Source organism: Melozone crissalis, unplaced genomic scaffold (genome assembly GCF_028551555.1).
Source record: "Melozone crissalis strain CALT ecotype California unplaced genomic scaffold, PUWL_Pcris_2 ptg000029l_1, whole genome shotgun sequence".
NCBI lineage: Eukaryota > Metazoa > Chordata > Aves > Passeriformes > Passerellidae > Melozone > Melozone crissalis.
The window spans coordinates 9,320,674-9,346,061 of record NW_026535807.1 but is presented as its reverse complement, the minus strand read 5'-3'; the positions used below and the strand labels follow the sequence as shown (position 1 = coordinate 9,346,061).

The 25,388-nt window shown below is 45.4% G+C and overlaps 2 protein-coding genes across 5 annotated transcripts in view; both read left to right on the top strand.

Annotated features, from left to right (window-relative positions):
* Positions 1-22: 22 nt before the first annotated feature.
* On the top strand, positions 23-4,211 carry CCDC51 (coiled-coil domain containing 51). 2 transcript variants are annotated; one of them, XM_054281129.1, is made up of 5 exons: positions 23-41; positions 1,416-1,658; positions 1,783-2,129; positions 2,436-2,600; positions 3,335-4,211. In XM_054281129.1, the coding sequence occupies exons 3-5, from the start codon at positions 1,812-1,814 to the stop codon at positions 4,109-4,111; spliced, it is 1,260 nt and encodes a 419-aa protein (XP_054137104.1). In that variant the 5' UTR covers positions 23-41; positions 1,416-1,658; positions 1,783-1,811; the 3' UTR covers positions 4,112-4,211. The 2 variants fall into 2 exon arrangements, with proteins under 2 accessions (XP_054137104.1, XP_054137105.1); XM_054281130.1 differs by lacking the exon at positions 23-41 and adding an exon at positions 224-606.
* Positions 4,212-11,862: 7,651 nt separating this feature from the next.
* Positions 11,863-25,388, top strand: part of PLXNB1 (plexin B1) — a 77,146-nt gene continuing 63,620 nt past the window's right edge. For 2 of the 3 annotated variants that reach the window (XM_054280790.1, XM_054280788.1), the window contains exon 1: positions 11,863-11,922. The gene's annotated coding sequence lies outside the window, so the exon portion shown is untranslated. Of the gene's footprint in view, positions 11,923-14,036; positions 14,096-25,388 lie in introns of those variants that run through there. The other variant, XM_054280789.1, reaches the window with a different exon arrangement.

Sequence of the window (25,388 nt, the reverse complement as noted above, 5' to 3'; positions counted from 1 at the left end):
CCGCTTCCGCCGCCGCCGCTTCCGCCGCCGGGCCGGGGCAGGTACGGGGCGCGGCGGGGCCGGGCCGGGGCCGGGGCCGGCCGGGAGGGGAGCGGCGGCTCGGCCGGGTCGGTGGAAGGGCCCCGGGCAGGGACGGGGTCGGTGGTGCGGAGGAAGCCGGCGGCGGGATGCGAGGGCGCCTCGGCAGCGCCGGGCTGCGCTCGGCCCGGCGCGGGAGCGCTGCGGGAGGCGGGAGCGCAGTTCCCGCTGGCCACCGGCTCTGTGTGCGGCAGCTTTTGGGAGTGTGTTTGTCAGAGACGGCAGGCAGAGAAAATGCTTCTTGCGAGGGAGGCGAGAGAGGAACCAGGCACGTAATGTCAGGTTAAGCTGTCACAACTTTCTTGTGTCCTCTAAGCTCAGGCTGAGATCACGTTCATCAGAGTCTGTGACTGCATGCATAGAAGTTCTTCTTCAAATGTCAACTTTCTTCCTCTTTTTTTTTTCTATTCTCCAGTACCCTGAATATTAGGTTAAACTCTTCAGGAAGTAATGCAATTAAGAGAGGGGAATTTTGCACTCTGGAAAAGACAAAATTGAATTGATGTTTGTTGTGGCCTGCAATGCAGAGTAGGTGTTCAGCACTGCTGTTGACAGGAGATGTGTGAGTGATGCTGGCAGGAGAGAGAACTTCTTTCATTTCCATGTTCTTGTGGGTTTGATCTTACATGTTAGGCATGTAAAACAACTGGTAAGATTTTCATAATGCCACTTGGTGTTATTATTAGTTGTTAGAACTAGTCAGCAAGGGAATGAACCTGTGGTGGTCAGAATTTTTCCAGCTGTTTCAGTACTTTTTTGTGGAGATGCCTGTATTAACCACCTAAAATTAACAAGGAAATCTGTTTTAAATAATTTTTTTAAACTATGCAACAGCTATCAAGTGTTCTCAGTAGTTTATGTTTTCATATTATATTAGTCAAAATCTAATATACTCAAATTTCATATAAAACCCGACTGAAAAGTTCTCCAGTTTCTAGTTTTTAGAATAACATGACTCAGTTGAATTCTGAGATCATATTTAAGATCAGTAGACAATAAACCATAACTAGCAGCCTGCTTTTGCAGGGTAAGCAAGAATTTTAAGCTCATTTTAAAATGCAGCCCTGTGTGTTAGAATGCTGTGCGTTCACTGCCTGAGATTTTTCTATTCTTGTGGCTGGTCCTGGTTTATTATTTTGTAGGCAGTCTCATGGGAATACTTGTATTCGGTTCAGCACTTCTGGGTTTTCCCTCTGTCCTTTGTGTTTTTGTCTTTGCATCCTTCAGCACTTCCTGTGTCTGTGCAATGTAGATAAAGAGAATGATCGAGCCACACTTCTTTTTTTATCAAGATTTTGTCCCTTCTCTGCCTTTTTTCCTTTTCTGTTCTTTTGCAGAATTGTGAGTACCTACCTGAGGCACAAACCACATTGTGCAGCTCAGTGCTCTGCTGAAGCACCGAATTTCTGAATTTCTCTGAAGTTACTCCTGCTGTTCCTGGATCTGCACATGATCGCTGCTCACGCCGTGGGTGAATTAGCAGTCAAGAAGCATGAAGCATGGTGGGAATACTTCCTAACAGAAAATCAGGAATCTGTGGCACAATTGCACTTTGTTGAAAATTTTGGAAAGTTCTCTAGGTAAGCAGTGGTGTAAAAGTAGCAATGGTTTAGTCATTCTTGAATTGATTTATTTTGGCACACGTGTAGTTGAAGAGCTACAAATCATCCATACTTCAATAACTTCTCTTCTTCTTCCTTGTAGCACTTTTATTTAGTAATTAAATTGAAGACATGGGGCCTATGAAATACAAATCAAGTGTGTCCTCAGTGTCCTGTGGTCTGCAGTATCACCATTCATTGCTGAAGTGGAGTCCCAAAGTGAATTTACATGTGGTGAGGACTTACTGCCCATCGGCGCCCAAGAGGCCCGAAGCCAAGTCTGCAGTGGAAATGGCCATGGGTCTCCTTCATCGCATCACAGAATCTGGGACTGCTATGGGGAAAAACTCCCTCCAAAAAGTGTCTGCAACGTGCAGGAACTGGTGGGACAGATACGAAGAATTTGTTGGAATCAATGAAGTTCGAGAGGCTCAGGGGAAAGTGACAGAGGTAAAGATGGAGTTAATGTAAAATTTTTAAAATAGAGCTGTATGAAGCATAAACACTGTCTGAGGCAGAAAAGGTTATCCAAGGAGAATTCTGTCTTTTTCTGCTTTGGCTGTCTGTGCTGGTACTGTGAATGTGTTCTAGGCTATGCATGTAGTAAATAGAGCTTATCCTCTGAATTGAAATGGAGTGTGTTTTATTTTGTTGGTGGTTTTTTTCCTCCCTCCACAAGAAAAAAAAATTATATATAATTAGCAATTTAGGTCTGTATGGTAGTAAGTCTCTAAAATAAATGCTCTTTCTTCTCAGGCAGAAAATGTCTTTATGATAGCTCGAGGGATAGTTCGAGAGGCCCGTGAAAATGTAGAAGCGCAACAGATGAAACTGAAGGAAATTCGGGATCGCTTAGACAGGGTCTCTCGGGATGACACCCAGTATTTAGAACTGGCTACTCTGGAACACAGGTTGCTGCAGGTAATTTGTTGGTACTTAAGCATTGGTGAATGTGTTGAAAATTTGTGTGCTTTGTTTCCTCACTAGTGATTGATTGTTTTTGTAGATGCAGTTCAGTTCTGAAGTGATCATAGTTAATTTGTTAGGGTAGTTGTTTTACTTAGTTGTTATCAATGGTTTGATCCCCTGTGCAAATTTTATATGTTAATGCCAAAGTAGAGTAGTAAATTTGGAGAATCAAACTGAAGATAATGAGCCTAGATAATTAATTGTTGTAGTGGTGACCTGTACATGAGTTGTTAAGAAAAAGCTGCCATTCGGTTAATTAACTCTCCATGCAATGAGAGAAGCTCTTTTTTGGCTAACCCATGGAAGTTCTCTCAGCTGCTTTCTGCTGGTGTCTGGAGAAGTTAGCAGGGCTGAAACAGTGAACATTATGGGGAGTGAAAGACCTTGCTCACTCATACCCATTTGCTATCATCACGTGGCAGATTCTCATGTACAAGATCTTCAGCTGTGATTCCTGATAACCTTTTCCATTTCTCAGACTTAGAATGATGCTTCATTGACTTAAGTAGGATTAATAAAGAAAATCCCACAGGCAAGGGAAAATTTCTGAAGCTACTAATAGATGTTCCCAATTTCCATTCCTTCAACTGCACTGGAGTTTGGGGATTGGTTTGGTTTTTTTCCTTTAGTATAGACTTTATAGCTTCATATTATACCTCCTCTTTTCATCACTCTATTTCTTGCAGGAAGAGAAGAGGTATCGAGCTGCATATTTAAATGCAGAAGAATCTGAGAGAGAAAAGTTCTCTCTCTTCTCTGCAGCTGTCAGGGAAAGCCACGAGAAGGAACGCACAAGAGCTGAAAAAACAAAGAACTGGTCTATTATTGGCTCTGTGCTGGGAGCTGTTATAGGTGTTCTTGGTTCCACCTATGTCAATCGTGTAAGGCTGCAAGAATTGAAGGTCTTGGTGCTTGAAGCACAGAAGGGCCCAGTAAATTTACAAGAAGCCATCAAAGAACAGGCCTCCAGCCATTACTTGCAGCAGAAAGATCTCAGTGATGTCATAGAAGACCTAAAAAAGGTGCTGCAAACAACAGCATCGAAGGGAGGGAAAGAAGGGGCTTTGTTAACTAGAGAAACCAGGAATGACTCCATAAAAATAGATTCTCTTTTAATGCCTTTAAATGAGCAGCTAAACTACATTAAACAAGTCAGTTCGTGTCTGGGGAGTTTACAGCAGCAGTTTAACAGTCTGCAGGAAAGCATCACACGGGTGCTGTCGGAGCTGCAGAGTGTCAGAGTCGCCATCCAGTCCCGACCTACAGAAAGAGTGATGCCAAGGCCTGCAGGGGAGGGCAAGGGCCAGGCTGCTGCTGTGAGAGATGTGATTCTGGAGCTGTGTGATACCGAGCGGAGACTGGAAACGCAAATCAAGAGAAGTTCTATTTACAGCACTGCACTGACATGTGCTATGTTTGCCATTACTCTGCCTGTACTCTATATCATCCTGAAAGGGAACTGATCCCTAATTAATTGCCACAACTTAGTAGATTAATAAAGGAAAACTTGCACTCTGAGTACCTGGAGTACAAGTCCAAATAAAGCTGCTGTAGTGTTTCTCATTATGCCTTCTCCTGTATATTTGAAATACTTGAAAAGCCTTAGTCCATTACTGCTGCAGGCTCCATGTCAAGTCTCTGTCACACTGTGCTTTTTAACAAGCAAAGGAAATGCCACAGCTTGGTCTTCTCATTTCATTCACTGTTTCACTCTTACTGTCTAGTCTTGTGTATCAAAACAGCACCCAAGATGCCCCTCTCAGCCCCAAATTGCATCTGTGAGGCCCAGAACGGCCCCTTCAGACCCTGAGTTGTATCCCTGCTTGCTCCCAGTGCCCCACATCATCCCACAGTGGTCCCAGTTGTTCCCATCAGGTTCTAACTCACCCCAATGGGCCCCAGTTTGCATCCCCGGTGGCCCCAGTAGCCCAGGACAAGCCCTGCAGTGTAATCAGATACAAATCCTGGGTACCCTGACCCACAGATCCCTGTACCCAGCCCCAAGCCACCCTGCAGCCCCCAGCCACCTCCCAGACCCCTTGAGATTCTGGGGTTCAGACACAGTTATTGCTGGGACAGACAGGTTTTGGGGCCTGGCCCATGAACTGGTGTCCCTTCATGCCCACTGTGCCCCTCTCCCCCAGGGGTGGGCACAAGGAGGATTCTTCTTCAGTAGCACAGTGCCAGAACTGAGCTGAGGTGAGCCCCCCAAGTCCTGCATCCCCTCAGAGACATCACTGTTCCCCTGTCACCTTCCCCAGGACACCATGAAGTCCTACTACATCTTCACCACCCCACACTGTGGCCACCAAGTAACAGAGCCTCAAGATGGACATGATACAACTGATTAAATATAAAGTGATTTTCACTCTAGAGCTGGATTTGTGATTTCCTGTTCCAATTACTCCTTTGCTCTGTCATTGATTTAAATGCCTCATGTAAAATTCTCTGTATTTTGCTCTTTATTTCTTCATAGTTTTGCCATTTGTTCATACAAAATCATTAGGAGTTATCTTAACAAACAGCTGGATGATGAATTTAAAATACACTGAAGCTACACAAGGTAACCTTTTCTGAGGATGGTTTGTCATGAAGTATCCAAAACATTTCTGAAGCTTCAGCTCTGTTATTGATATCTCCATGTCCCTTCAGGCAGGGAAAGAGGGAAAGGGTTCAGATCCAGAGCTGTATTAAGTATGATAGTGTTTATTCTGACAATATAAGCCAATTATGCTTTCTCTGCAGCCTCCTTAACCCGTCATTCCCAAGGTATTTTGTGGTTTTAGCAATCATCTATGGAGCAATCACTTTCTTATCCTGCTCATATCTCATTGGAACTTTCTCCAGGTTTGTTGTTTTGGGGTTTTTTCCTAATCTTGTCCTACCTGGCAATTGAAATGTTACTCTACAGCAGGTGCTTTTAAGCCAGTACATTAGCAGCAATAGACACAAACTACAAAATAATATTTGGAAAGAAGTGAAAGGTCCAGCTGCGTGTTTTTCCTGGAAGGACGAAAATTGGCTGATTGAGGCTAAACACTTGCTTGAGCAGTTAAACATCAGTATCTGTGTGTGGCCTCACACAAGGTTTCTGCTATGGCTCAGATAAGAGATCGTTTTCCCCCTGTGATGGCAGCAGGTAGGCAAATCCAGTGTGGGACTCCTGCTTCACAAGCTCTTCTGTGGGACCTCTGCAGGCAAAGGAGCAGCGTGCTCACTTCATGTTGCAGTGCTTTGTGTGAGCAACTCCCCTGTCTGGTGCACACTGCTGTGGTGGGGCTTTCTCCTGCTCTAACAGAGTTTGAAGTTTTGATTGCAAGCTCCTGAGACTGCAACATCTTTGGGACAGGATCTTGTGGCACCACCTTCGTTTGGTATCACTGGGTGCTAATGACAGAACAAAGAAACAATGTTAGGAATGATCTTTGATGATTCACCACTTGTAAGAGAAATATGAAAGTGCAAAAGGTGTTTTTGGGAAGTGCCACTGCTGATTTATACATTGATTATTTAGAGTGTGAAGTGAGTAACAAGTATTTGTCAGGGAAGCAGTTTGATCTGCTGGCTTCAGAACTGGGATAAAAATTCCCTTACACTTATCTGTATCAAGAAATGTGCATACCAATGAATAGAATTTTTCAAATCTATAATATTTCATTTTATCATTTCACAAGTATTTTTGCAGGTTATATTTCTTGCAGGAGCTTGATGAAAATCAGACAACTGTGTAGTTAAAGGGGAAGGATTAGTACAATGGTTCTATTTGCAATTTGCCACACTAGTCACTGAAAATTTTGTTCTGGCTTGAGGTTTGGGGTATTTTTTCAGTTTAACTACGTAAACTTGGCCCCCCTTACTATAACTGGCTGAATTTTTTATTTGACATCACTGAACATGTGGATTGTATATATCAGCATGGTTTTTAAATGCTGAAGGTTAGGCAGCTAAACTTGAAAGTCAGGGAGCACTCACTGAATTGTACTCAGTGGCATCAAAAATGAGTAGAGGTGTGAGACCAAACTTGTCTATAATAAATGAGAATACAAAACTGAGGGCTGTTTATTGCTCTAAAGAAATCTGCTTTTTACCCATTTAAAGAGAGTATTATGAGAGTTTGTAGCTTTAACTCTATGTATAGTTACAGGAAGAAAAAGTCAGTCAAGGACTGTATGAACAGTCAATGAACAGTGGCAAACAAATCTGTGATAAATGATTGTTTGAAATAACACCTGAAATTTGAGAAGAGCTGCAAGGTGTATGCATCAAGACGAAAATAACTGGTCATTTGTAGGAAGTTGTGAAGACTCAGGAACAGATCCTGTGTGCAGCTGGCAGAGCTCTGTGTTACAATAATTACCATGGCTCACTTAGTTCTGCTCTTCCTCGCTAAATCCTCCTATGTGAAGCGACAGCAGAATAATTTCAATTAGGGAAAAACCCTTGTAATTAACTGTGACTATATAATAATTAGGAGAGAAGATTTATGTATTCCCTCAATCCTGGATTAATCATCACTTCATTGTGGCAATGATCTAAATGTGTAGCTTGGCACTGCACTGTATGTGCACCCCAAAGCCAGAAGGTGTGGCTGCAGCAGTGGCAGCTCTGCCTGGGCTGGCTGAAGGCAATATCCAGGAGGATGCTAAAACATGGACTGTATGTATAATCTGTTTTGTGCTTTGTGCTTAAACCTTTGTCATGGTAACACAGGCAGCAAATACCTGAGTTTGAACAAAACCAGCACAGCTGTACAGGGGGTGTTTACCTGGGCACTCACCTCAGTTCAGGTACATTTGCAGCAGTGATTTATACAAGCACATGACATCTCAGTGCATGTTTCCTGATGATTCAGCCAGGACTAAGTGAATACTTTTTGCCTGTGCTCTTCAGGTCTATTCTAGTAAAACCAAAAAAAAAAAAAAAAAAAAAAAAAAAAAAAAAAAAAAAAAAAAAAAGAAAACACACCAAAAAAAAGTGCCCCCCTCAAAAAAAAAAACCCAACCAAGAAAACCCCACACACCACACACACCAACCTGTATTTTGTTGTTCTGTGGTATACCTTTGGGTTATTAAAAAGGTTTATAATGGATAGCTGAGTTTCCATTTTGGAATGAGGTCTCTCAGCAGATCCTTTCTTCAATGAGTAATTTCTGCTTGCTAAGGCTTTTGGAGACTTGAATTCTTACTCTGTGAGCAAAGACCTCTCTAGGCAGGATGGTTCAGCCCTGGGCCCCAGTGCCCATCCGAGGGGGATGGTGGCTGCAAAATCCTACCCAGGACTGAGCTGGGTGCTGTGTGCAGCTCAGAGGAAGGCAGTGCTCATTCAGATTAGTTCCTCTGTCTGGCAGGACACAGAAGCTGAATTAGGAGAACCTGGTAAGAGCAACAGGAAGCCCTTTGATAGATATTAACTATAGAAAAATGGGTGGCAGTGGCCTGAGCTTGGCCCTTGCTAAGCTATTTTGGGTTCTTACTGCTCCTTGAGAAACCACCAGTAACTCAAAAGCAAACAGCTTGTGGCTATGGAAATAACTGTGAATGAGGTCACTGCAGACTTCTAACAGTAGGTGCATTCTGAAGAGAAAAGCTGCCCTTCCTTCAACTCATGAAAGAACCAGAAAATGTTGCTCAAGAAGACAGGACAAAAGCAGTTAGATGTAGTGTAACAATCAGGATATATTTATTTATTTATTTATTACTACTTGGGTTTTGGATGTTCCAATATTTTAGGATCCTAGTCGGAAGTTGCAGGTGCTCCTGTTGATTTCTTTGTATCTGTTTGTTTGGAAAAGACAGTTCCTTTCACAACATGCCTTCTAAAAACAAACACTTCCCTCTTTGTGGAGCATAGGAGTGGTAGAGATGTCCTGTTTACCTCAGAAAAAAAGTTTGAGATTTGCTGTAGGAATGAGGTTTGTGAGCTAGGAAAAGGCAGACAATGCTGGATTTGTCCATATTATATTTAGAACTGTGTTTTATTGCCAGATTTTTGCTAGGAAGTTACATTCATGACCTCACTCCTAAAGCAAAGAGAAGTGAGATTTCTGGTGCTTGGCAGCTGGATGATCTGAGAAGGTCTGTGCTTAAACACAGCAGCAGGGCTCCAAGATAAAGGGATTGCCACGAGCATCCCAAGCGTGTTCTGCTGTGTTCTGCAGGGAGGAAGGCAAACCTATGCAAATAGGTGCGTGCCCAGTCCCTTGCTCTTCCCCTGCAGGTTCTGGGGTGTCGGCTGTTTTTTACTCAAAAACAGATCCTTAATCATCAACAAGCTGCTGCCAGCAGATCTGTAGGTGCCCAAATGGCCATTACAAATACCTTAATGCTGTTTCTGAAAGTTCTGACAACTGGAAGCTTGAAAGGAATGGAGTCAGATATGAAATAGGGCAGATGTAGTTAACCTTCAGCTGGTCCCTGAATTACTGCTCTAAATACACTTTATTCCCAGAAGCTATAGACAGTATTCACATATCCCTTGTGACTTCCTTAACTTGTCTCATCCCCTGCTTGGAGGGGAGGAAGAGCAAGAAGGAAATCAAAAGGAGCATAAGCAGCTGCTTGCCTTGTGATTATCATAATAGTTACGTAAGAAACTTAGCCAACCTGCTTAGAACCAGACATTAACAAGAGTTTTTACAGAAAATGATCCTTTAGGGATTTAAATATACCAAAAACAACACAAGAAAACAAACCTTCTGAACAAATGGAAATCAAAAATTGTTTTTATTTGTTCTTCAAAATGTCTGTTCTTTTGTGACACCATTTTCAGCTGTGTAATGTTTGAGAATTAGCTTTTTTCTCTAGGGTTTGATTGGTTTGTTTGGGTTTTTTTAAGAACTGCAAAATTTTTGTGCAGACTGATAAAAACTCTTCCCAGGAGGGGGAATGGTTAATCCCACAGGGGTTTTACACCACCCTTGTCTCTCAGAAGGGCTGCAAGAGGGGTGGGAGGGGGGCACTGTGACATCCCTAAAGTGCACAGCAGCTCTTCTTGCCCTGCTCCCAAGGCAGGGCCTGTCTCCAGCTCCCTGCACCAACCCTGCCATGGGACAGAAGCAAAAGCCTTTCCTTTCAAATGTGCTCTCACAGGGGTTTTTGCTGCTTTTTAAGTGAAGCTTGCAGATGTTTTTTACCGGACAGAAGGGGCTGCAGGTTGGGACTGGCTCTGGAGGAAAGGCACAAAGGGGATTAGTGTTTTGAGTCAGGAATGGGTTGGAGCAAAGAAAAGTTAAGGATTTTTTTTAAATGCTCTTAGTCACCAAAACTGGATTTTGGCAGATGCAATTTGAGTGCAGTTAAAATGTGTCTGATTAGTGAGATGATAATTCTGTGAGCTCAAAGCTAAACAGGGATTCAGTGAGTGGGGTGTGGTAATAGGATGGCTTTTTCTGTGCTGGGAGAAGAACAAGTAAGGGATCATTTCCTCATGGGAACCCTCACGGGTTCTGCACACAGCATAACCAAGGAGCAAAGGTCCAGAGAGGCAGCCAGCAGTTGCCTCTGAAATAATCCTTCCTTTGGGAGACCACGGTCATGCTGCCAGATCCTGGGGACTGTTCAGCATCTCTAAACTTTCAGAGTTTTTTTTTCCTTCATAAAATTTGGGGGCTGGGAGTAAGAGAGACTGATGTATTGTAACAAAGACAGTAGATGTTTAATGACACTTCTGAACGTGGGATTTGTACCAACTATGTCCCTCTGAAATGTCAGAAATGAACGTGGGAGGAAAGCCCAATTCAGACTTTCAGAGCAGCATTATGCCTTCAATGGAGATGTGTAGCTTCATCTGTAGCCAAAAAGGAGAAGTGATGGGCACCCCAGCATAAGGCAAATTCTGTATTTTGCACAACCCAGGCCAGTGCACCCTTCCTCAGTTTGCTTTTACCTGCAGCTCCTGTAACACTTCTTCACATCCTCAGAGATGTTTTCTTTCCTCCACACAGAATTTGTGGCCGGGTGCTTAAGGCATAACTCCATCTTTTGTCTGGGGTTGCCAAACATCTGGCAGTCAGCTCAGCAGGCAAATGACCAGTACTTACAGCCAGTCACTGCATGTATAGCGAGTCAGTTGTTAGACTAACTGTATATTCACTGATCAACAACACAGCAGAGCACAGCACATCTGGGGAACACAGAAGTTACAGTGTGAGAGAGAAAAATGGGGGCTTTAATTCTGTCCCTCTGTAGAACTGTCACTGACAGAACTTACCCCTAATTCAGAGAGAGGATTTTATGCAGTCAGTTCTCAGTGGCAAGAAATGCCTTTGTCTCTTTCACAGAGCACCAGACTCTGCTCTGCCCATAACTGGAGCTTCCAGCTTCACAGGAATAAAAATCACAAAACCAGCAGTCAGTTTATATTATACATATCACTTCAGGCGCTTCTGCTTTATGGTGCTTTTGTCTCCACCGACTTCCAGCCAGAATGGTATGTCCTTCGCTGTTTTGCAACTAGAGATAACTCTGCTTTTGTCACATTCTTCAATCTCGCTCGTGTGCTCGTTCCCACATGCGCTGCAAGCTGGAGCTGGGCTGTGCCTAAGCGTGCCGTTGCTGTGTGTAGGGGACACGCTGGCAGGTTCTGCTCCCGGTGCCCCGTGCCCTCCCCACTCACCCGCACCTCTCACCGGTGGGAGAGCCGAGCACAAAGGCTTCTCGAGCCTGACCGCAAAGTTACATTGCTGCAAACGCAGAGGAGAGATAAATGCTGCGATTTCTCCCAAAATACACAGCTTTAAGCCCAGCTCTCATCAGCGGCGCCGGGGACCCATCTGGCGCGGGACTGCGCGCTCGGACCGGCCGGCACCGCCGCTCGTTTTGGCGGCAACGTGCAGAACACTCCCGCTGCCCGGGCCTCGCTCGGTGCAGGCGGAGCTCGCCGTGCCCACCGGCAGGAGCTTTGGCTGCCCGTGCCCAGCGCAGGAGCCCTTGGCCGGCCGTGCTCACCGGCAGGAACCCTCGGCCGCCGCCGGCCCCCGGGATGGGGATCCCGGGCACGGCCCGGGGCGCGGAGTGGCCGCTGGCCACGCCCCCTCCCCGCGCCAGCCAATGGGGTCTCGCCGCCGGCCTCGTGCCGGAGGGGGGCAGCCGGATCCTGAGGGGCGGGGCCGCTCTGGGGGCGGGGCATCGAGGGGAGCGGACGGCTGCTATTGGAGGAGCGCGACCGGGGGGCGGGGCGGCCGGCGGGGAGAGGGGCGGGGCGGGCGCTCCGCGGCTCGGTGCGGGCAGCGCTCGGCGGCGGCGGCGGGAGCGGAGCGGGGCGGCCGCCCGGCAGGTGAGGGGCGGCGGGCACCGGGGCCGCGGGGAGGGGAGTGCGGGCTGCTGCCGCCGCCGCGCCCGGCCCGGGGCGGGGAAGCGCTGCCGGCGGTCAGCGGCCGGCGGCAGGTGCCGCCCGGGGGCCGCGCTTTGTCTCCGCGTGGGGGGATGGGCGCGGCCCCTCCGGAGCGGCGGCGCCTCCCGGGCGGGGCGAGGGGCTCCGGTGGGTCGGGAAAGCCCCGCTCCGAGCCGCCCCCGCGGCTGGCTGTGCGGGGAGCAGGGCGGGGGTCCCCGCGGCTCCGCGCCCGGAGCAGCAGCAGGAGCGGGCGCGGGGCTGGCGAGCCCCTCCGGCGGCGGTAGCGGAGCCGGGAGCGGTGGGACCGGGGGAGTCCCCGGGAGCTGGGCACGGCTCGGTGCGAGGCGGCTCCGCGCCCAGGGTCCGGCTGCCCGGGCGGGGGGCGCTGCCCGGCCCCGGCCCCGCTCCTCGGAGCGCCCTGACCGGGCAGTTCCCGCTGTCTGCAGATCTCGTTCTCCACCTTGAGCACGTTCCGTTTGAAAGAGTTTGCAGCAAGTGTTTGGGCCCCTCCGAGCAGGTGTGTTTTGTGTTCCAGGAGTTGCAATTTGAGATCTTTATTTTCTTAAATCTAAACTTTCTGTGGCTGCTGCTTTATCTCAGGGCAGCAGTCTGGAGCAGGAGTAGTCCTGGGAGAGTATCCGGAGCGCTGCGCTGGTTACAAAGAGGAAGGGGCTTACAACCCTGAGTGTTGTAAAACAGCGGGGTCAGTATTTTACTTAAACAAGTGCTCTATTCTGTGTGAGGCTGAATGGGATCTGCTCAGTTGTGACCTCACTTTTTGAACAGGGATCACAGAAGTGTTCCGCCTTGTGTATGAAATGCAGAAATCAATGACTTTTATTAATGATGTGTCTGTGTGACGTCAGGGGGCTAAGCCAGTGATGGAAGCATTCACCCTGATTCAGAGGAACGCTGATGCACTGAGATGTTTTGCTACGTGGTTTTGCATTGTAATGGGGAATTGGTGTTTTCCCCTTGCTACAAATGGGGCATGGAATTTCACAGGTTTTAACAGGGTCACTTTGAGAGGCCAGCAATGCCTAGCAAAATCACAGGAGAAGAGAGCAAACAAGTTATGGATTGAGAAGAATCAGGCAGGGAAGGTGACTTGTAGGCAGGTTGGTGCTGAGCAGACTATTTCTATGCACATCCACACCTGTGTGCAGCTGAACTGGACTCTGCAAGCCAAGGACTTGCCCTGAACTGAGATTTGGCCAGAAAGCATTTACTATAGCACAGTCATATATGGAATTTTCTCTTTAAATTTCTTCCTAACATGTGAAAAGAGTTAGGTTAGTAATACGATTAACAATATTTAATAAGATTAAAATCACCAGCATAACTCTTGAGAAAGGTGGGTGCAGACTGTCAGCAGTTGACATTTTTAATCTCTGCTTTCTCCCATGTGAGAGCTGTAAAGAGTTCAGGCTCCAAGACTCTGCTTGCTTTTCAGAACAGAAAAATTCTGCCCTCGCCTGCTGACAGTTCAGGTATTGCCTTACCTTTCATGTCCACCAACAGCATCATATTCCCGGCGCGGCCACGGGATGTTCCCATATAAGGGCAGAGGGAATAGCTGACAGAGGCTGTAATGAGTGTGCAGAGCTGTTCCCCTCAGTGCCAGTCTTTGTGTGAAGCGGGGCTGTTGCTGGAGTGTTGCTGCTGCTGGCACGCTTGGGCTTTCCTGGCAATGCCAGCAGAGCCTGCAAGGACTAAACCAGCCTGAAAAGTATCTGTTGCTGCCCAAGGTGGCCCCGTGAGCCTGGAGAGAGGCTGCCTGCCAAATTAAGCAGTGCCAGCTGTATGTTGGGTGTGCTCTGAAGGAAAAAGCACCCACCCAGGTTGCCTGTGTGGGGTGTGTGCTATCCAGCACTGTCCAACAGAAGACAAAAGTAATGGTACTTTCTGTCCTGCACTGTTGCTGTTTGCTTTCTGGAGTGTTCCTGTAGCCAGCAGAGATGGGTACAGGGAAACATGGTGTCTTTTTCAGTGTAAATTTCAGTGTCAGCTGGAGAGGGAGAGCAACAGACGAGGACAACTTCAGAAGAAGATGAAGCAGCCACTCCCCAGAAATGCTTGAGATTTTTTTCTGGTAAAAGCTTTACTGCTGAATTGGGTAGTGTACATTATTTCTCTTCTGTCATCTTCTCTGTCTCAGTCCTTCCTGCTGCCTGTCAAAGCAAACTCACAAGGACATCAGTTTCTTCTCCTCACTGACAGCCTCTCCGTCTGTTCTGTTTTCGTTTGTAGCTGTTGTTTTTTTTGCCTCCTGAAACTTCACATTGTTTGTTGTAGCCAAGTTCTGAGCCGAACCCTCCCAATCTTGCATAAGGGCATCTTGGAGGAAGATGATAGGACTTTGATTCATCCCAGCTTGGAGGCTGTGCAGGGTGGCAGCAGTCAGAGGAGGCATGAGCCTGCCTGCTTCCCTGTAAGAATTAGCCCTCTAGATACAAGCTGGTTTCAGGAAGCAGGGCTTGGACTGGCGCCCTTTTTGCTCACCTGGATCTTCAGTGAAACTTCTTTGTGCTCTGTGTGCTGGGATCTGGTGCGTTCTACTGACTCTCCTTTGCATTTCCTATAATCTGTTTAAGCCCTGGATTTGATTTGCATTTATTTGTGGTTCTTGTGAGTATCTGATTGCAGGATTACTGTATCTGAAAGGATTCATCTTCTGCTGTTCATAAAAACCACAGGAGGGCTGCTTTTGCCTTTATGGGAATGTGCCAGCTGCTCTTTCATTGTGCTGATATCGTTTTCCCTGTCCTGTTACTGGAGGCGTCTTTGATGACCTGATGGTTGTGATGATGTCTTTAGAGAAGATCCATATTGATCATTATTTGAGCTTTGTCTGGTGTTGTCTCAGTGCTGGAAGACAATTCCTATAAATTCTTGCATGTGTTTTTCAGAAACAAGTGACTGAGGCAGTGGGAGCACGTGCACAGTCTTGTGACTGTGATGATACCGCTGTTCTAGGAAGCAGAGTAGATGCTTAATTTAATTGGGAAACAGCAAACTCATGTGTTGCACTGTGTTTACTCCAGCACAGTGGGGAAAGCCAAAGGACCTTTCCTGGTGGCACACTGAACCTGGGAGGCTCTCTAAAATCAGCATGGAGGGGGTGGTTTTGCTACCTGCATTTTTCTCTGGCACCGTGAAGGATCAGCCTGCGTGCTGTGGTTTGCCACAGTGATAACTGAGATGCTCCCCTGCTTAATAAACTGGCCAGGGTTGGAGTTGCTGGAGCTCAGACTTGCAGAGCTGCAAAGGTGCAAAAACACGAAGGAGGATGTTCCAACCTGTACCAACATGCAGCCCTGACTAATGGGAGAACCACAGTGCTTTGGTATGAGCTCTCTGAGGCTCTGCCTCCTCTCCCCAACTGCTGAAGTAATAAATGCTGAGGGCTTGTTTTCACTGCTAATAATTTTTTTTTCAGCCAAGTAGTAACTAAGACATCTGAGCTATTCTGAGGTTCCAGGAAACAATTTAGGTATTCTTTTCATTAACTAGAAGTAAGTGCTGCCTCCCAATGCTTGTGAAGGAAAGAAAAAAGAAGAAACAAATGGTTTCAGTTTAGGTAAATTTTTTTGTTGTTGGTTTGTTTTGTTTTGGATTTTTTACCTTTTTTTTGTTTGGTTCTTTAGTTTTGTTTTATTATTGAATCAATTTTTAAATAGTTTCTAATATCCTGAATTTAATTTTAGACCTTCACTTTCAAGTCCTGCCTCCCAATCTCAGGAAAGAAAGAGGGGAAAAGGAAGCAGAAAACAAATTTTTGGCAGTATGATCTCATTTTAGATGTTGATCAAAATGTGAAATGAATCTTCTAATGAAACAGATCCTAATGAAATTTCCAGATGCCAGACTTTAATTGAATGGGAACTTTTGTGATGTGCTTGCAGTATAAAAACTGCAAGAACTGTTAGGATCACTTCTTCTGTGCCTGGTAAATGTGAGAGATTTTGCTTTGCTTTTGGCTCTGAAGTTCAACTGTGGAACAGCCTGGAACTGTTGAATTTCCCCTGGCTCTGCTCTTCACCAGCACTGCTGCTCTCAAAATTCTTGCAACTTCATAGCTACTCCCTTTTAGAAAATGATAATTCATTTCCCTTCTTGAAGTATCTGAACGCTGTAATTTTATCTTGCTACTTGTATCTATTCCTGGTCTATCTCGTGTGGGAAGTCTCCAGTCCCTGTGTCACAGGCTGTAAGGGGATTGATCTTTGGGGGTGGTGGTTTAGTTAGGCTGGTTCTGTACTGGGGACTGGAGTTCAGGAATTGTGTCACCACTCGCTCCAGATACCCACACAGAATCTGTGGTGAGCCTCTGGGATCCACAGCTGTAAGGTATTGACTGAATGGTTTGCTGCTGCTTTGTATCTGCAGGTGCAGACAATTTCAAGTCATCACCATTCTCCCTCTCTTTGCACTTTTCCTTAATTCTGAAATTAAAGGCAGTGCTTCTGGGTTTCAGTGAAAAAAAAACCATGTGTGTCAGCTTATTTCAGCATAATGTGGCATTGAGGCTCAGTGCTGGGGCTCATCCTGCTGCTGAAGTTACTCCAGGGAGAATGCAGTCCTTGTGTCCCACCCTCCCCTGCAGGGTGGCTGTGCCTGCAACCGTGCAGGTGGAGGAAGCTGATTGTGTTCAAGCATTTATGTTGATGAAACTTGTTTTCTGACTAAATTGCATGTCATTCTATAAATAGAATGGGTATGTTTGACATCTTACCCTGTTATAATAATTCTCAAAATTACTACATAGAAGTAGTGTTTTCAGCTGAGGGTTTCTGCCCATGTGTGTAATTTCAAAATAATTTTTGTTTCAATCTCTGCTTTTTTAGCTTTCCTGCACTGCACCATTTCCCAGTTTGGTTAAGTGACTTCCCTGCTCTTTGTGTGGAGCTACATTAAGAACTGGAGTGCCACCTGTCTCCCCCCCTCTGATCCTGACTCCAGGAGGTTGTGTGCTCTTGAAATCTCTCTGTGCTTGCAAGTGCCCATGTCCTCATCCTGCTGTGTGAGACGCTGCAGAATTTTTGGGTTCTCTAGTTTCCATAAAGAAATGCCAACCTCTGTGGACAGCTGGCCAAGCAAATGCTTGAGAAAATGCTCCTGGCATTGCCTGCTGAGTGTTCTGCTCAGCTGGAAGTCCTTCAGACAAAAAAATATGAAGCAGAGGAACCATGGCTTCAGAGATGGCCCTGCCAGACCAGGCTTTGTGAGAAATAATGTCCTCACTGAAGCTGTTGTAGGGTTTTGGACAGCTTGGAGTTAGTTAATGGTCCTGAAACAACTCTCTCTTTAGTACTTTCAGCCTTGATCCCAAGATTTTTTTGCATTGAACCTTCTTAAAATGCTGGAAAGATTGATTGTGTTAGTAAATTATGAAATTATATGTGAGAGCATTTTGGTAACACATGTGATGAGAATTTTGATCATCTGTTTGCTGTCTTCCACACACCAATCATAAACTCTTCTCACCTGCCTTCTACTGTCTCCTACTTCTAGTGTAGCCAAGAGTTGTGTGTGCTGGAGATCTCAAGTGCAGAAGCAGTTCCTGGACTTTTGAATTGTGCTGACATCAATATTTTGATCTTTATTTGCTTCCTGCTTGACTTTTTGCATACAGATTGCATTCTACTACTGAATGATTCTACCCCAGAGAATGGTAAAGCTGATCTGCAACTGAATTAATTGCATGAAATCTCTGTGTGCCACTGTAGGAAATGGAGAAGTACTAACCAGGGGCTTGCTTTATTTGCCAGATCATTTCAGCATTTTGATAGAAATTGATGAAATGAGGCTGCAGAAGGGCTGAAGTACCTGGGGAGACTACAGCCTTTGTGAATTTATGTTCTGATCCTTAGCTGAAACGTATTTTGAATTGCATTTTACGTCAGCCTGATACTTGAGAGAGATTTAAGACCAAGATTGCAAGGGCTTTTTGCTGTTTGTCCTGCGTGGCAGTGCAGCTTTCTGATGGCTGTGATGGAGAGGTGTGGTTCCCTTGTGTGGCTGTGCCTTCTGAGGCTCTAACGGGTAACACTGACTCGTACTGTTTATTTCCTCCTTTGATCTAAATTTTTTTCCTCTCTTATGGGGATTTGTAACCAGAAACTGTTCCCCAGATGTGTGACAGCCAGCAGAGGTGCATGTGCAATTTCAGAATGGCCCTGGGTGATTGCTACCAGCTTGTTCTCTTGGCAGCGCAGGCAGGGTTGGAATTGGCAGGAAGGCAGAGCAGCCCCTGAGGCTCTGCCATCCCCGAGTGCCTCGCTGTGCTGAGCTCCTTGGCCTCAGTCACAGGCAGCTGCAGCCCCAGAGCTGGAGTGTCTGCTTGTGCTTTGTGCCCAGCACTGCTGGGATGATGCAGAGCTAAAGGAAAAGGAGTGGTGGGGTAGAGCAGCTGCCATACAAATGCTGCTCTTGCTCTCTGTGCTGCCCAGAGGACAGGTACCTGCAGGATGACCTCCCACAGCAGCACAGATGGGCAGTAGGGACTGTGCTGCTGGCATTGTGGCCGTATAAGCAGCTGCACAGGACCAGATGAAAGAGCCATTTAGCCTGTTTTGCTTTCTCTGGGCTTGGGACAGTCAAGTCTCTGTCCTCACAGTGCCCAAGTCACCATGGCCCCTTCCTTCTCCTCTGAACTGGTCTGCAGGGGAGGTGAAAGCCTGTGTCAGTAGCCTCAGTAACAAGCTCAGCAGAGTGCCACAAACATAAAGGCTTCTGACAACCATGCTTTCTTGCTAATTATGTTTTTTAGTTATTCCTGTATGTTGTAGTAGCAGTTCTGTTGTAGATACTCGAGCTTTTAAAATGCATTTTCTGGGCATAGAACACAGACAGCTCCCTGCCATCGATGGTCTTGCAGGGAATTGTTCTGTTTCATTGTGGGTCTGATGCCTGTCTGTACAGGGTGGTGGCATCATGAGGCTTTCCTTAATGACCTATACTGATAATGGCCACTGTTCACAATGTTTAACTAGGCTCCACCACTGTGGAGAGCTGCCTCTCTTGAACTCTGTGAATAAGGATTGTGAAGAGTGGAAAGATTGGGCAAGTTGATTGACATATCACCTAACAGTGTTATTTTGGATCTAGTTATCCAAATATATCTACACCATCCCACCATCACAGACCTGTTGTAGCAGAGCTCTTGCCATGGACCTATGAATGCCAAACTCATTAGCTACAGACAAATAACATTGAATAGTGTTTACCCTCCAGTGGGTGACAGGGATGGGAGGAATTTGTGTGCTGGTGCTGCTCACGCAGTCCCAAGAACATTTCTGTTTAAGTACTTTTGCACTTTGGCATTCTGTTGCTGATCAAAGGTTTGTGTCTGTGCCTGGTGCAGGTGTTTAGCATCTACATGCAAGTCCCAGGATGCTGCTGGGATGCTGCTTTGCACTGAGCAAAGCTGTTATAGGAGAATGACCTGCACTCCCAGTTCTGTGGTTCCATCCTTTTCCTGAATGTTGGAAAGCCACTGGGCTGTGCATCTGTTTCCCTTCCTCCCAGTGAGATCCTAACGGGTGCTCCAGTGACAACTACAGACACTGTGTTCTGCAGGCTGCCACAGCCTGTTTGATCATCAAAACACAAATGACACCTGGCTGTTCAGCTCTGGGATTGTAATCTGCATCCCCGAGTGCACCATGTAGAAAGTACCAGAAGGCACCAGGTCCTAATGAAGGAACTTTGCCCAAAACACAATGTGTTTATTTTAAGCAGGTAGAAATTTTATGTCTGCAGTGATTCTCAAGGGAAATGGTCTCAAACAGCATAAACACATGGACCTTGTTATTCCATTCAGTAATGAAAAATACATCTCAAAAACCTCTTTTCTGTGTAGAGAAAAAAGAAAACTTTTTGTGCTTGTGAAACTCTTATCTCTACTGGGAACTGTCCTCTGAGTTTCTGCCTCACAGACTGAAATAGAACTGTTAGCTGACAAAATAGTACTAATGTCTTGGTGACCTATAGGAAGATTTGTGTTTATCTTCAGGCTGCTTTTCTGTGTATGCTCTGAGAAGTCTTGTGCCTTTGGCCTGTTTTGGACAGAAAGGTGAAAAGCTCAAGTGGAGGAAGGGGAATTGATCTTTTGAGAGCTGCAATAAAAAATAAAGTATTGCAGGACTTTCCCTCTAAGGGAGCAAAACACTCCCTTTTAAATGAAGACTCTGTTTACATGTGTTAATTCCCTTTGGGTTTTTGTGGGATGGAAAGGTCACTTTGTATCTATCTAAGCTATGAAAAAATCAATTGTTTAATCAATTTCTAAAGTAGGTTTAGTGAAAATGACTACTGTGGTGTGGCTTGGGCTTTGATATGTGGAGGTGTCCCAAAAAGCTGCTGGAAAAGTCAATGCAGGGCATTGCTGGACATAAGCTCACAGAAATTGTAGGGGAATTTTCTGTCCCATTCAATATGTCCACGGGGTGGTTTTTTTCCCCTTGCACAGTCCCAGCGTGGCTTCCTCCTGGTGTTCCTATTGAAAGAATGGATCGCTGTGAGCAGATCAACAAAGGCAGTCATGCAGTTCACTTGAGCAGTCATGCATAAATATGAGCAGACTTTCTGCTGTTCAAACTGATGGGTAGCCATCCCTGAAACCAGTTTTCCATGGGCTGCTTGTTCCTGCTGCTTGGAGCTGTCTTGGTGATCTTGTCCCTGACAGACAGGCAGGTATTGGTGTTCCCAGGTAGCTGAGCCAGGGGGTTCACAATGGGAAATAAATTTCTTGCTTTGAAAATACCAAGGTAAGGATTGGTAAAAGGCACATGTTTCATTCTACTATTGCTTTGCAATTATTTTCTTCCTAGTGGTGTGACAGACAGAGCCCTTCCAGCTGTCACACTGACCCACAGCCAAAGCTGTACCTGCCTTTACACAGAGCATAAACTCTCTGCCTTGTGCTCTTTGCACACTTAGGTGTGGGTTTAGTGTACAACACCAAATGAGAAGTAACACAAAATAAGAAGTGCCACACAATGGAAATCTGGTTAGAGGTGGAAGTTCAATGGGCCTGCTGCTAGAACAGAAGTAGAGGAAGGTACCAGTCCTTGTGATATGGAGTGCCTGGTTAACACCTACAAGGGATTAATGATTTTCATGCAGTCATCCTGAATAAGTCAGGTCTTTGGGGAGGTTTGAGTTATAATTTTGGTGTATACTTCAGAGGTGTATCCCTCTGAAGGGATGGATTGTGTTAATAGTAAGAAAGTGCTGCGGGAAAGGAACACGGCAGCAGGTGACTGTTCATGTGTTTCTTGGATGTTTGACTTGGAGCCATAGAATGGCATGAATAATTGATCCGTGCCAACACCAACAGCATACCTCATAATTATTTAATTAAAATAAAAGGCTGATGCTTTTGAAATCATGGGTTACTGGGTGCATTTCAGAAAGTGGTATTCCTAGCAGGTGACTTCAGCCAGCATCAGTAGTGTACTCTGCTGTTCAGTAGTTCATCAGTATTGTGAAAATAAGTTTAAAGCCACTGCTAATGTTGATTCAGCAGAGAAGCAGGCCATGCTGAGGACAAATTCAAAACCATGGCTAGAAATGATAGGAATGTTGGGATTTTCTTGCTTGAATATTCTGAATAGTATGTAAGTCTTTGGCAGAATGGGGGAGGTAGTGAAGTTTACCTTAGAGGTTTTGGAGAAATGATTAAATGGTGATTAAGAAAGATACGAGCTCCTTACCCTCAGTAGAGTCAGATAATTGACTGTTAGTGAATTGATACCATCTTTGCAGCCTGATTTCTGTAGCTCCTCTGTTATGCAGTAAAATGAGTCCAGTGAAATTGCATCCATCTGATACAGGCAAGTTTGGACTTCTGTGTGCCAGAGATGCTGATTTTTCACTGGTTGTGCCTCACCAAAGCAGTGACCCTGAAGAAGGGGAAGGAGATGGGGGGAGGACAATCAAATTGATATTTAAAAAAACAAACAAAAAGTAAAATGCTGTTCAAGGACTCAAGAAAAGATGCCTTGTACTGAGACACTGACAGGACCAATCTGTTGATTGCCAAAAAAGCTATTGAGAGGTGAGTTGGTTAAAACATGTGCATAATTGACTCTGAGGAGCTCCTCTTTAATCCAGCAGGGAAGGAATTAATGGCTCAAGGCAGAAGGCAAACAAATAAGAAATTAGTCTGGCCTCGCTGCCAGAAAGAATGATGGAGCCATTGTAGCAAACTGCAAGCAGAGTAGTGAACTTAGGTTTTGACCTCCAAAGGCCTTTAGTCTGGATGCCATAAACCACTACATTTCACAGAACCACTTAATGGGCTTTATGGAGGTGTGAGTGGATAAAATGGAACAGTGCCTGTGTGTTAGGCAGGAAATCAGAGCGGCTGTACCTTAAATTATGTGACTCTGACTAGTCCTGGTGCAATTGATTTCTGTTTTTCTGTGCTTTAGAAAAAACCCCAAGACCAATTCAGTCATGTTCTTCATCCCTGTTTGTTCTTTTCCTTCCAAACTTTTATGTCTAGATGTTTTATGCACCATTAGTGGTACATCCTGGATGTAAAGAATATTGTTCATGACAGGAGTGTCAGCTTCAGGCTTGTACTTCAAATATCTCATGAAAATGAAATCTTTATATTTTTTATATTTCTTAGAAATATCAGTGTAATGGTGAAATAGTGTATCTCACCTGTCTTGCAGTATTTATTTTATTGATTAAACTTTCTAGGAGAGTAGAGTTTTATTAAGCATTTAATGTGTAAACCCACGTACCCTAAGGAATTATGTTAAATTCCAGTGGCATTTAAGTAATTCAGTTTCATAATCTTCTCTTGCATTCAATGTGAAAATCCTATACAAGAAGCAAATCTGATGAATGTTGTAATTTAGCCTCTGATTGTTTCAGAATAACTTGTGATTGTTTACAGGCTGAAAATGAAAGAACTTTACAAGGCTGGGAAATCATTGTGCTCATTTAGTTTGATGCTGTGTAAAGCAAGGCAGTGGCCTTTCTTGAATTCAAGCTAAACATTCAAGTTGAGACTGAAAGTTAACAAAGAGAAGAGTTGCAAGTGATGGAGAGCTTGCCCTACTAAATACATTTCAAAATACCTTTGAGAAAAGAAGCTTGAAAAACAGACCTTGGTCTGCTCAGGCCAGAAATATGCAATTAGCAAATTATTAACCTTGTTGTGAATGGTTTAAGTAACGTGGTACTTGTTCTATTTCACTTCTGATTGACTATATAATAGCCACCATCAGCAGTCTCTGCTGTGTGCTGGATTGCAAAATCTGCTAATTAACACATTCGTTTCATATTGCTGCTGCCAATGTTTGCATTGAAGAACGTGGCTTTTTTTGGCCATATGGATGGGTGGGAATATCAAGATCGTGTTATGGCTCTGTGCTCATTCATGTGTGATGCTTTGTGCTCTGTTTTTCCCAAGACATCTAATCAGGCTTGGGGCTGAGCAGTGCCTTTTTGGAGAATCTTTAACTGAAAGGTCAAAATAAGCACAAGGCTCAGAGACAAGTCTTGCTGTCACTCTTCCCAGCCACCCCCCGCCCTCCTTTGTGTGTGTCTCTCCACTATACATATGTAGGAGTCCTTCACCCTGCACATTCAGCTGTTCTTTCTTTCCTGGGACTCAGGGTTTTAAGCGCCACTCAGGGTCTTCCCAAACAGAGCCAAACTCCGCCAGCTGGATCTCCCTCAGGCTGGGGGTGGGTGATTTGTGCTGTGGGAGCTCCTGGCACTCACCTGCTGATGGGGCTGCTGCCTTTGCACCATTGCTGTGCACTGTCAGCTGCCTGGCATCTCTGTGTCTCAATTAACCTCGTGTAGGTAGAGCAGGATTTACCCCAAAGGCTGTATTTGCCTATGGACTGGTATCTGGTGCTTCTTCAAGGGAGTGGGAAGGAAAGTGTGCCTTACAGTGGTCTCAGTGAGGGCTCCAGATGATGCCGTGGAAGCTGAAGACTTGGATTTGCAGTCCAGATCGGGTCTGACATGAGTAAATTTGTTCACACTTACCCTCTGCTACCTCCCATCCATGCACTGGAAGTGTTACCAGGAAACTCCCTGTGGGAGAGCATACCCATCACGAGGGGGAGATGGTAAAATCTGGGTATTTGTTCCAGCTCTTGGGGGGCATCTGAGGAAGATGCCTTTGTTTTATTGAATGAGAGGTATTTTATGGTATTGATGGGCTTGTGCCTGTTGTAAGAGCATTTGAGGCAGGCAGCTCTTTTGCTTTTGCTGTCACTATTTCAGCCCTGCTTGGTTTCTCCTTTCCCTTACCAAGTGCAACTGAAAACGAGGTACTGAGGCAGCCCATCTAGTTTTTTGTATGCAATCTAACAAATATTAGTGCTGGAAACTGGGCTCTTGCTGCTGTTTGTCTGGTAACATTACCCTCTGTTGTTTCCTTGTGCTGCTTTTGAAAAATGCTGGTTTGGTTTCTCTTTGAGAGGTGGTTGGCCCATAAATGTATTCCAACCCACCTAATAATTCTTCTCTCAAATCTTTCATCAGGTTTTTTCTGTTATATAGTTTAAAAGGAAAAAAAAAAAACCCAAATGCCTTCCTTTACCCCTGGAAACAGGAGTCGTCTTGTTCTGCTGAGCTGAGTGCTGCTCACACTGATCACTGCTGTTCCCTTTGTCTCCGTTTATTTTAGAGTTAAGTTATAAGCTGTTTAAGACTAGGCTATTTTTGTTCTGTATTTTTGCAGGATCTTTTACATGGGTCTTCTAAACATGAAAATAAATGCTCTTAAAGGCAAAAGTACCATCTGTATCAGGGCAAGATGGTCATTGCTCTGAAAATGAAGCTTTGTGGGTTTATTCTGATAAACCATTTTGGCAAGCACATGCCTGCACAGAGGAATGCCTGTGTCAGGGCTGGGCTTGTGACCATCTCCTGTCCATGTTGGGTTGCCCTTTGTCAGTCAAATGCCTTAGGGTATCACCTTCTCTCGGTCCCTCTTTGACAGTAGCCGTGGTGCTCAGCAGGGGCTCCCTGGCTGTGTTTGCTTTAGCTGGAGAGGTGTTTGCCTTCACTGCAGAATTCCAGTTTCCAGCTGCCAGGAAACCTGGAGCGCTTTTGTTGATTTGTTAGGGCACAGTGCACCTCAGGAATGCCTTTGCTAAGGAGCTGGGAGTGATGGAGGGGATCCTGCCTGTTGCAGTGTGAAGCCTTCATGCTTCCCTCTACAGAAACACCAAGCAGGAATCCCCCAAAGCAAGGCAGGGCAATAGCTCACTCGCTGACTACTTTGGAGGGTGTCAAAGTGAGACTCACTTAGGTCTCCCTGGCACAGAAGTAAGGCAATGAATGATAGCTGCAATTTTAAGTGAGTTTTTGTGGGAGATGATACTGTGAATTTCCCTACCAGAGGGTTTGTATGCATTTGGTCAGTG

Excerpts from the sequence above, each read along its gene's own strand:
- CCDC51 (XM_054281129.1), top strand. The coding sequence starts at position 1,812 with ATGGGGCCTATGAAATACAAATCAAGTGTGTCCTCAGTGTCCTGTGGT. Across the intron at positions 2,130-2,435 it reads CTCAGGGGAAAGTGACAGAG|GCAGAAAATGTCTTTATGAT; the intron begins GTAAAGATGGAG and ends CTTTCTTCTCAG. Across the intron at positions 2,601-3,334 it reads TGGAACACAGGTTGCTGCAG|GAAGAGAAGAGGTATCGAGC; the intron begins GTAATTTGTTGG and ends TATTTCTTGCAG.